The sequence below is a fragment of the Octopus sinensis genome, linkage group LG11, assembly GCF_006345805.1.
Source record: "Octopus sinensis linkage group LG11, ASM634580v1, whole genome shotgun sequence".
NCBI classification, from domain to species: Eukaryota; Metazoa; Mollusca; class Cephalopoda; order Octopoda; family Octopodidae; genus Octopus; species Octopus sinensis.
In genome coordinates, this window is record NC_043007.1 from 48,092,010 (window position 1) to 48,104,216 (window position 12,207).

A 12,207-nucleotide genomic window follows, 5' to 3' on the forward strand; every position below is an offset into this window, starting at 1 on the left:
TTACATTGTTGTTACAGTTTGTCTGGTTATCTTATTTATTGTGTGTAACAATTACGTTACAACATCTGGCGAGGAGGGTTTCGAAGCTCACATAGGTTATTTAACAATTTGTTCGTGATACAACTTATTAAATAATCTTTTCCACTCTAAGCACAAAGCCCAAAATTTTTGAGGAGGGAGCCAGTCGATTAGATCGACCCCACTATGTAACTGGTACTTAACTTATCTACCTCGAAAGGATGAAAGGCAAAGTCGACCTCAGCAGACTTTGAACTCAGAATGTAAAGACAGACGAAATACTACAAAGCATTTCGCCTGGCATGCTAAGGTTTCTGCTAGCTTGCCGCCTTGCAACTTGTTAAACAATGGAAGCCCTATTAGCTTCCAAAGGTCGGTTACAAAAGCATCAACAAGAGCAGCAAGAGGAGTTGCAGAAGCAATTATTATAGCAACAACTACAACAACAGCAATTACTGGAGCTATATTCAAAGAAGTCCAAAAATGAGATAAGTTCGTTTTCGCCAGACAGCGTTTCGAACTCTATTAATGAATTCAGTTATAACCCAGAGGAGGGTATAACTTTCGCATCGTACAACAGAAGGTACGAGGAGATTTTTTAAAAAGATTGCAAATCATGATCGGACGAACAAAAAATGAGATTGTTATTGTGAAAATTAGCTTCGTTAGTACGTGAAAATTACTGAAATTTCATATTGTCCAAATAACCCAATGAAATTTATTTTAAAGAAACAATAGAATTGCTGTCTAATGTATTCGGTGAAAAAACTTCACTATTTAACACTCGAAGAGAGTGTTGGAATATAACGTAAAAAGAAAATGTTGATTTTATCGCATACGCCAGGACAGTCAACAGGATGTGTGAAAGTTTTAAACTCAAAGAACTTACACCTGAGACGTTCAAGTGTCTTATTTTCGTACAAGGCCTTACAGCAAGAGAAGATACAGAAATTCAGGCAAGAATTTTTTCTAAATTGCAACAAGCGAACCAAGATCTAATTTTACAGTCTGTGGCAAAAGAATGCCGAAGGATGGTAAACCTGAAACATGATGTGGAAAAAATTCAAGAAAAGGACTCCTCAAAAGTACAGATATACTAACTGGAAAAGTACAACCAAAAAGAGCACCACGTCCTAAACCATGTTATGGATGTGGAGGGGGAGGCATACATTTCAGAAAAGACTGTCTATTTAAAATCAAAAATGTTACAGTTACAAAAGAATTGATCACATGAGTTCACACTGCAAAACAAAATTATGAAGGTAAAATGTTAAAAATCCCAGAGTGCTCCAGCAGAAGCAAAAATCAACTCCCAAATACCAAAATTCATACACAGAAAAATAAATGAAATATATATTAAACTTCTGTTGGATACTGGAAGTGATATTTCAATAACAAATATGGACATACGAAGAAAATAAGGAAACCTATATGAGGGGAAAACCGTGAAATTTGTTCGTAGTGTGACGAGTGACAAATTATATTTCATAGGCAAAATGTAGACTAACGTCACATTTCGAGAGAAAACATGCAAGGCGAAAGTCTTCATTGTTAAAAATGCAACTGATATGTTGAGTACTGATTGGTCAGAATTATTCAATTTATGAGGCCCCCCCATAAATCTCTATTGTAAAAACGTTAATGGGTGTCCCTCTAAAAGTAATTTGTCTGAAGAGAAAATTTTTAAATGTTTCCGCAAGTACTCTCGGACAAACTAGGTTTATGCACAGAAACTGAAGCGCGTTTTGAATTAGTTGATAACGGTACACCTGTGTCCCAGCCTAATAGGAAAGTGCCTTTTGCAGCAATAAAGCAAGTGGATAATGGGCAGGACAGATTTGAAAAAAAACGGAATCATTGAAAAAGTAGACTACGTGAAATGGGCAGCTCCGACTATATGTATAAAAAATAAAAAAATAAAAGCACTGCCAGTAAAATACCAATCGTGGCCAGAGACTGAGAGCCCATGGTCCAGGATACATATCGACTACGTTGGATCAGTGAAGCTAGAAACAAGCTAAGATAATGCCGAGATACCAATGAAATTTTTGTGAGTATAAAGAATAACACCAAATCCAAATACTAATTCAGGAAAGTCACCAGCAGAGTTAATGTTCATGTATAAAATAAAACTGATCTTCGATAAATTATTGCAAGGAAAAATACATATAAGGCAAAGACAAAAAATACATTTGAAGGAAATACAAGAAATATTACAAAATATTTCGAAGTAGGAGATAAAGTTCATTTTAAAAATTATAAAAATGGTAAAGAAGATTGGGTGGATGGCTGTGTAATCAAAAGGTTAGGTAACATGATGTATTTAATTAAAGGACAATGTTCAGAACATAAGGGAAACTTTAACCAGTGAAAGATGAGACATACAGAAGAACAAAGGATAATGCCAATGGAAGTCTTCTATGATATGTTTGAAGTGCCAGCACCAAGAAATATTGAACCCCATAGAACTAGCTTCAGAAAACGAAAACAGATTGAATATCTGGAAGTAATACTTAAACGAAAAAGGTATTAAATAAAAAAAAACAAGAGTGCTTAATACAACGAAAAGCAAAATGCTGTGTGCAACGGACAATACTACCTTAAAAGTCGGGCAACAATTAAAATGCAGCAGTTAAAACAAAGTGTGAGAGGTGCTGGAAAGAAAATAAGAAAAAAATTTTTAATTCCACTTTCTCACAGTTGTCGAAATCTCAAAAGGGGAGATATTGTGATGAGAGTTATGATGCCTCCTTGTGAGAAATAGACTGCTCCAAATAAACTATGAATAATAATGATCTGAGTGAGTTCATATGTTCAGAGTTCAGAGTTGAGTGAAGTTCGTGTTAGTTTGCAGTGAAGTTGGAAGGTGTCAGTTGGTTAGTTCACAAGGAATATTGATTGTTGGTTCGTAAAGAGATTTGTTAGATTGTTACATTGTTGTTTCTGTTGTCTGGTTATCTTATTTATTGTAACAATTATGTTACAACAGATGTATAGAGAATTTCAAACTAAACATTAGTTTGAAACTTTGGGCAAAGCCAGCAATTTTAGGGAAAGGGGTACATTAACCTTAGTGGTCAACTGGTACTATTTTATTGGCAACAGAGTCTGATAGAATAAGTATTAAGCTTAAAAAGAAAAGTACTGGCTTCAATTCGTTCAATTAAAAATTCTTCAAGGCAGTGCCCGAGCCTGGCTGCAGTCTAATGACTGAAACAAGTTAAAGATAAAAGTTATATGTGTGTGTGTAATGTAAACAGTTACACATTTCACAGAAAACTGAGACAAGTGTAACAAACAAACAAGCAAAATTATTGGTCTAGGCTGTCTTCCAGAACGTTTCTTTCAAAATGGAATGCTAGCATCAAACAGAATAAGAAGTAGTTTCCTAGTTTCCATGCATCATGATTTTGTCTTCTTGCCAATTGCTGAAGACATTCAAAGACTCATAAGCATTACTCTTCTTCAAAATTATTAAAAAAATGTAATAAAATACTGATAATAACTTACTCTTTTAAGGAAAATTACCAAAAGATTCTTATAGTGCTAATTATTATGGTATAGGGCATGTTAGTGTGTAAACTTATGCATCAGTAGATCTTTTGTTTTTATTTATAGCACAATGAATGACAGCTGTGTATCATTTATGACCATGTGACAGGAGGAACTTTGCTCATCAACAATTAGTACAAATGACTATCTCCATGATTCTTAAACTGGAGTCATAGTGTACTTCCATGGGGAATGGGGTTAATGGTTATGATTAAATAATGGTGTAACTTTGACCAGAACTGTACTTATCAAGGGGGTTCTTTAACGCTAGTTTCCTAGATCAGAGGAATGGTATAGCCAATAGATCTGAGCAAGACATTGGCTGCAGGGATTGCCAAGAAAAAACTTGATGAGGTCTCACTCCATTTGTTTGGTGAAGGGCTATTGACTCCGTGTTAAGTTCATCCACCCTTGTAGACAGGTATGGTTTATTTATCTGGTCATGATGCCACCACCACCAGTATCATCATCATCATGCCAGTTTAGTCACAAATGGACCAACCATAAAACAGATAGTGCTCATCCACATGGTTACCAGCAACAGACCAATTTTGATCCGATCTGACAACAGCACAATATACTCCATCAAACGAGATAAGAATTTTGTATCTGCACAGGAAGAATTCAAAAGCATGAATAAATCAAAGATCAAAAGGGAAACAGAAAGGAGTATTTAAGTGGGGAAGGAAGTATCCAATATTATGGAGCAGGGGCTATCTTAGTAACAGTAAAAGAGACAGAGAGAGAGGGAGATGTGGAGTGGTTGTTGTTATTTCTAAACCCAAGTCAGTCCTAACTGAGCAAGCTAACAATCAAAGGATTTTCAACCATGACCATCTTGTATTTTTTATATATCAACAAGTACATTGTTCAATGTATCATTCTTTTCATAACAAAGTGTGATTTGAGGAAAATTTCGTTGCCATCTTTACCAGATCAACCAAACACCAAAAGGATCCCAGAGAAGATTTATCTAACAGTCAGATGGCCTTTTTTTATATGTAAGATGTACCATCCCAGAGTAGATCTGTTGAGGATCAACAACTAATAAAAGAAATAGATCTTTCTAGTTGTAAAAATGAAACCTAATATTTAAATAACCAACAATTAGTTAAATATATGTGTAGTCACTATAAACAACCATATAATAATTGGGGGGATAGGTAAATTACAGATGATCACTTCAGCAACACTTCATACATGAATCTGACTAGCAAAGTGTTCAAATATCAGTATAAGGGTTAGAATTTTTTTTTAATAACCAAATAATGATTAGTTATACTTCTTTTAATTATTAAAGGAGCACTCCACCAATCCAAAGAATGCGTATCATATTGGTATATTATAATCCTCACAGAGTGAATAATAAAATAATTTAAGTGAGGAAAAGGGAAGTCAAGTCAATGTTACATATGTTTCAGAGGACATGCTATTTATTTCACACCAAGTTATACAATTTATGTAATAAATTTAGAGTTCATTCACTTCATCAGACATTATAATTTGATTCACAACCAACTTATGGAATAAAATTACAAGTATAAGATTTTTATTGCTTATACATACATACACACACACACACACACACTTGACATTCTGTTGTGTGAATGTTGCTCAATATGTGTAGTGGCTGTGTCTTGATTTTGTTAAAGGTGACTACTTTGTCATGTCTATTGTTAATCATTGTTTTATATGTCTGTGTACTGAGAAATAATACAGCTCTAGTTTGTTTTATCAAAACACACAACAAACTAATCAGTGTAATGTATAGAAACTCCATGAAACATTATCCATCTGTTGTTGAGTAGATTAAATGCTCAGCTATTTTCTTTTTGCTTTAATAGATTGTATTGGATGAATACATGATATAAGAGGATAAATCAGTTGTGAAACTGATTGCTTTATCTTATATATTTCTCCATTCTCTAGGTGCTGCATAGCATTGTAAAGGGACCACATTGTCAACGTTACCAGCAACTTCTTTTAGCAGTTAATTTAAACAAATATTTGCTACAGATGTAATTCGATCTGAATAAAATCAATCAAATCTTGGCTTGCAAACCTCTTTTGTCTGATGATTCCTATTTTTTGAAACTTTATTGTTTATTGATTATTGACCTGTTTTGCTGTTTTACATCTACCTTACCATTTGATGGATCATAGAAAATTATACATTTGCATATCACTGGAGCAATGTCTTTTACAGCTGGTTGTCCTTTCTGCAAATTACTGACTCACTTGGAGAAGGTGTAGAGACTGTCAGTCAAACAGAACTAAATCACATAAAATTATGTCACCGTGACTACAGACACAAAAGAATAATTGTACAGCCTTCATAAGGTTTGAACTCACGACATATTGATCAATAGTTCAACATCTTAAGTTCACATCTCAATATAATTATGCACATCTCCATATAATTATTAGATTATTAAATCATAATAACAAATATTTTATAATATAGTAAGATTGACATGATACATCTTCCTCCATCTTTCTTTATTCTATCTCTCCTATTCTTTACTATTATACTCTCTTTCTCTTCCTCTCTCTATATATATGTATGTGGGGGTTTTATATATATGGATCTATCTGGAGGATTATCTGTTTCTCTCCCTCTTCCTTTTCTTCTAAGTCTTCCATCTGTCTTCACCTTATCTATTTCACTTCACTTCAAACTTCTATTGCAATTTTATATAATTTATTTTATGTAAATTTTATTTTTCTTCATCTATTAAGATTTATCTAGTTCTATGAAGCCCTCTTCATTAAAAGATACTATTATTATTACTACTACGACTATTGTTCCAAATACTACTACTACTACATCTGCATTCACTCAGGTAAGACATTTCATGAAGTTATTCCCAGAATGCTATACCTTAACATTAATAAACCAGAATATTTTACCTCCTCCCTGTAATCATAATCTTTAATAAATATTTTATTCTTACACTAATTTACCAGAAAAATTCTATCTAATATTAACAACTAAACAAAAGTAAATATCTAAATATCTGATACAGGATGTTGCTAATATGATTATATAATTTTCCTGACTATTTACCTTACATTTAGCATTAATAACCACCATTATCATCATCATCATCATTGTTTTCCATGCAAGCATGACTCAGATAGATTGCCAGGATCCAATCAATTTTATTTGGCATCACTGCCATCCTAGATACATTAAGAAACTACTCACTCAAACTCTCTATCTTGGGTTTGAGTGGTAAGGAGCACTTAGGATTACTTGAGGTAAGCAATCCCAATATATTTCATGTGATGGATAAACCTTGGGTTTGCTTTGCTGGATTATAGATAGTTTACCAAGTGGTATGTCCAAGACAATTACAGTGACTTTGGAGATTAATACATCTGAGTATTTTTAATTACTACAGTCAATTATATAACATATAAATGTGACCGATGCACGCTTCTGCTGCATAGACATCTCACAATTGCATTTGCACCCAGTTATAGTCATCATTAGTCTATGCAACTTTATTCAAGGTCCAATCACTGACATGGTCTGAAGAGAAATAAGGGTATTTGGGTTAAGCTAACATTATATTTGGTAGGTGATTATAGTTTTTGAGTGCAAAGAATGTGAGAGGAAAATCTGGAACCTTGATACCTTAAATAAGATCAGGGTATATTTTTAACCACTAGGGGAATTAGGAATTAATGAATTTCAGATATATTGTATACAGCTACTGGTCACTAATTCAGTTATAATTTTATGAGATATGAGCAAAACGCCCCTCCCCCCAACTAATGGACGGAGCTGAATCATATCTGCCGAATAAAAAGCAATCAGTGTTTTCTTTTCATTAAAAAATAATTAAGCATGCCTTTATTTCAATAAAATTTTTGGTTTTGTTAAACGAAATTAAGGCAAAAAAAAAAATTCATGAGAAACCAAATAGTCTTTCCTTCCTTCATGCCAAGTTTGAAGAAAATATCTCTTTTGCATCTTACTTTTTTGGTCTCTTAAATATACTGCATTTTGTGGCATTATTTCAAGCCAGCCGGCTTTTTTTGTGCAAACTGCATGTGCATTTTTCTCGTATACGCATAGTATCGATTGCAATAGCTGATGTACTTGCATGTACAAATGCACGTTCCCACGGCTTTATCGATCGTATTCTCACCTGGAATCGAATTTTGTAATTTTTTCAAGACTTATACATGCCTTAATACCGTCAGTATCTACATATCAAATTTGAGCGCAATCAGATGGAGGACGCCCGAGATTCTAGAAGACACACAGACAGACAGATCGGATTTTATATAATAGATGTAGAACTTACCAGTGAGGCCAATCTGTATCTTCCTTTATATAAATCAAGTTTTATTTACATGTAGTTTTATTGTCCTTTATATGTTGCAAGTATTTTTGTACATGCAGCTTTATGCATGGAGTATACTGATTACTGCTTGATATAGGCAAACTAGATATAACACTGAGATTTGCCGTAAAGATTCTATCATATTTATTCAATTTAGGAAAATGCCTATTTATAGTGGCAAAAAATTAGTTGGAATGTTAGTAGCTATTTGCCAATCAAATACTGTATTTTACCACATATAGCCTTATATCTTTGGCATTTGCAACACCTGTTGGCTGTTTCGACCTCAGCACAAGGGTATTACTTCCACTCCTTGTGAATTAGTTTCCTTAAGGTCCTACCTCATATTTGCAATTTTAGTCATGTTATGAATAAGAAATGTTCAGATGAGTAACTTCATTTTCTTATCCTAGATTTACTTCTCACCTCACTTCATATTACTAATATTACTAACAAAGCCTCATTTATTTCCATGCTATATATTATATAGTAAAGTTAACTAATCCTAATGTTCAAATAAACAGTTCCATTTTTCTTCCATAGCTTTAATTCTCAAAAATTTTATCTCACTCATTTAATGTCTAAAACCTCCCTTTTTTCCATGCTATATGTTAAATAATAACTGCATTAAGCAATACTAGTGAAAAGGTGCTTTTTTTCACCTCTTCATTTTGTTTCGATTCTCATTTTATTTTGTCTTGTTCGTATTATGTGTAAAACCTCACTTTTTTTCCATGCTATATGTCAAATAGATGCTTTCACTTTGGTTGGATATTTTATATGGCCTTACCTTTGGCATGGGACAGCTAAACTGCTTGGTCATTCACTGTATATACACCCACCCTACCCTTCTACCTATACTGGAAGTCTTTCTCCTAAAACCTCTACCAGAAACCTATACAGAATGCTATCTCTTTCTCCCACCCCTATCTAGTGGGCTATCTCCTGATAAACATAGTGAGTGTGAAGTGAATAAAATGATGGTGAAATAAATGCAGGTTGAAACTTATTTGAACCGGGAAACATACATGTGAGCTTTCTTTTCAAATGCAGAATGCTGTCCCCCATTCCTGTGTGTCTCCCCCACAGCTGACACACTCAGTGTAGGCTCATTAAAAAGTAGGTGTGGTGAGATTGTTGTGATGCTTGAACAGAAACATGTAGATGTGTATTGCATCGAAGAAGTAAGATAGAGAGGAAGTTCTGCCAGGTTCCTCACAGGCAAAGAGCAGAACTATAGAATCTTCTGGGTAGGGAACAGCGATGGGACGGTGGTGTCAGCATACTTCTTGCTGAGAGATGGATTGATAAGGTGATCAAGGCAATCAGAGTATGTGATAGAATACTTAAGCTTAAACTAGTTTTGAAAAATGGAATGGCAACCTTTATCTTGGCCTACGCCCCTCAGCCAAGTCTACCTGATGAACAGAAAGACCGATTTTATGACACCCTTTTGCAGACTACCTTGGCAATAAATGACAAGTGACCTTGTCTTTGTGGCTGGTGCCTTCAATGGGCATGTTGAGCAACATCCAAGTGGCTTCCATGGCATGCATGGTGACAATAGATTTGGTTCCTATATTGATGAAGGAACCAGGTTGCTGGAGTTCTGTGATGCAAATGACCTTATGATCTGCAATACTAATTTCAAGAAACCTGCCAGTCACCTGGTCAATCTGGTTAGTCTGCCTACCAGATTGATTACATTCTTGCCAGAAAACAGGAAAGAAGGCTGCTTATAAATGCCAAAATTTTCCCATATGAAGAATACGCCCCTCAGCATAGGTTAGTTGTTAGCAGCTTCAGAATCAGGGCTAAAAGGCTACCAAGAAGACAACCAGTGGGGAAAAGAAAAGTCTGGAAGTTTAAGGATCCTCTGAATGGTCAGAGATTTAGAGATATGTTATTTGAAGCATTTGATGAAAAGGAGGATGATATAGTGACATATAACATGGAGGACAACTGAAGGTTCCTCCAGGACAACCTGTTGAGGGTCACTGACCAAATTTGTGGCTGGTGCAAAGTCCCTTCTCAACTTAAGGTGAAATGGCAGTGAAATTATGTAGTTGACAGGGCCATTAGAGAAAAGAAACAGGCCTGGAAGATCTATAAGTGTGGTGATAACAGGGAAGTGTATCAGATAGCCAGAAGGGAGGCTAGAAGATAGGTATTATTTAGCCAGAAGAAAAGCAGAAAAGAAGTTTGCCAATGTTCTGTGCTGTGAGGACCAGAGACTTAAAGTGTGACAGCGTGTGAGAAAAAAATCATATCATAGGAGAGAAATGTGTCTGCATAGTTCACTTACATTTAATGATTCTGCTAAGAAAGAGGCTTGGAAATGCCAGTTTGAAAAGCTTCTAAATATAGAGAATGCATGGGAGAAGGTTAGTTTGCCAAATGTAGATCCAGCTGAGGGCCCAGCTATCCAAATTGACAATCCCTTGGTAAAGGAAGCAACTAAGGTTATGAAAACAGAAAAAGCTCCAACCCATCAAGAGCCACTGCTGAGATACTTAAAATATCTGGTGGAGTAGGATATGGCTTAGTCACCCGTATAGTTGATTAGGTTGTCTACAAGGGAGTCACACCCAACAATTGGTGTAGCAGCATTATAGCCAGCTACTATAAAGACAAAGGTGATGCCTTAGACAGAAATAATTACAGAGGCATCAAATTGCTGGACCAGATGATGAAAGTCACAGAAAGGGTCATAACTCAATTAATTTGGAAGAGAGTTAACATAAATGAAATGCAGTTTGGATTTGTACAAGGTTGGAGCACAACTGATACTATATTCCTGATTATGTAACTACAGCAGAAGTATTTAGCCAAAGATAAACCTCTGTACATGGATTTGACACTCCCCTGCTCCCTTATCTGGTGGTCAATGCAGAAGCTAGGGATAGATGAGTGGTTAGTGAGAGCTGCACAAGCTATGTACAGGGATGCTGCCAGTAAGGTGAAGGTTGGCAACAAGTATAGCAATGAATTCACTGCACAAGCAGAAGTGCACCAAGGTTCGGTTTCCAGTCCTGTCTTGTTTATTTTAGTCCTCCAGGCCTTACCAGAGATGAATTCAAGGCCAGTTGCCCCTGAGAGCTCCTCTATGTTGATGACCTACAGGTAGATCATTAACATAGTTACCTATAGATAGCTGAATCACTAACTTATAAAAGAAATTTCAGGTATGGAAGCAAAACTTGGAATCTAAGGCCCTTAGAGTTAATTTAGCAATGACTGAAGTCCTAGTAATTAGGAAAACAGACAAATCACAAGTCCCTTCAGGGAGATGGCCCTGCTTGATAAGCAAGATGAGTGTTGGTGGAAATTCCATACACTGTACCCAGTACAAGCTTTGGACACATAAGAAGTGTAGCAGTATCACAGGAAGGTTATCAGAGAAAATATACTTTGTGTGTGGCAAATGTGTGAGTACAACAAGCACTAAAAATGTGCAGACAACAAACTCACTCAAATGTTTGGTGGCGTGGGAACCATTAGAAATAATAGATAGCTTCTGCCACCGTGTCGATAAAGTGAATGGTGGAGGAAGTTCTGAAAGTGTAGTTCCTAGAATAACAATGGGCTGGTAACTAAAGGACTGTCCCTCAGAGTGGTTACCTGAACAGAATCACTGGATCCCACGGTAATGTCAAATATATCTGGTCAGTCATTTCTCACCCAGTACTTCCATCAAATTCAATAATAGATTTTATTCCTGTTAAGATAATATCTACTTCTTCCTTGGATACATTAGAATTTTTCATTGAAAATATAAGTGACTTGTTGAGGAGGATGGGGTTAATAGAAGCGTAATAGTTAGAAATATCTAACTGAATGAATTTAGTTTACTTTTTATCATTAATATTGGTGAATCAATCTACTATTTCATAAAAGCTATACCATAAGTTAAGTTTTATAGTATTCCCTAGTGTGGGTATGTACTTATCAATGATATGCTTACTAATTTTGTAAATCAAAACCTGATTTATATAAAGAAAGATTTGGATTGACCTTACATATAAGTTCAACATATCTCATATTTTTTAATTTTATCTGAATCAGCGACCTTGTACACAATATATCTGAAATTCATTAACTCCTAATCTGCCTAATGGTTAAAATTATACCCTGATTTTATTTTAAGGTCTAATATTTTTCATTCAAAACCCAAATTAGAGTCAATATGATAACAATTATTTATAGCTGTATCAGGTTTCCAGATCTTCCTCTCACATTCTTTGCACTAGTCACCTACCAAATATAATGCTAGCTAAACCCT

The 12,207-nt window shown here is 35.1% G+C and overlaps 1 protein-coding gene across 4 annotated transcripts in view; it reads left to right on the top strand.

Annotated features, from left to right (window-relative positions):
* LOC115217114 overlaps positions 1–12,207 on the top strand; it is a 295,576-nt gene that overhangs the window by 188,998 nt on the left and 94,371 nt on the right. For all 4 annotated transcript variants that reach the window (XM_036507465.1, XM_036507464.1, XM_029786713.2 and 1 more), the window contains one exon: positions 6,310–6,413. In XM_036507465.1, coding sequence (XP_036363358.1) covers positions 6,310–6,413 — 104 coding nt within the window. The remainder of the gene's footprint in view (positions 1–6,309; positions 6,414–12,207) is intronic.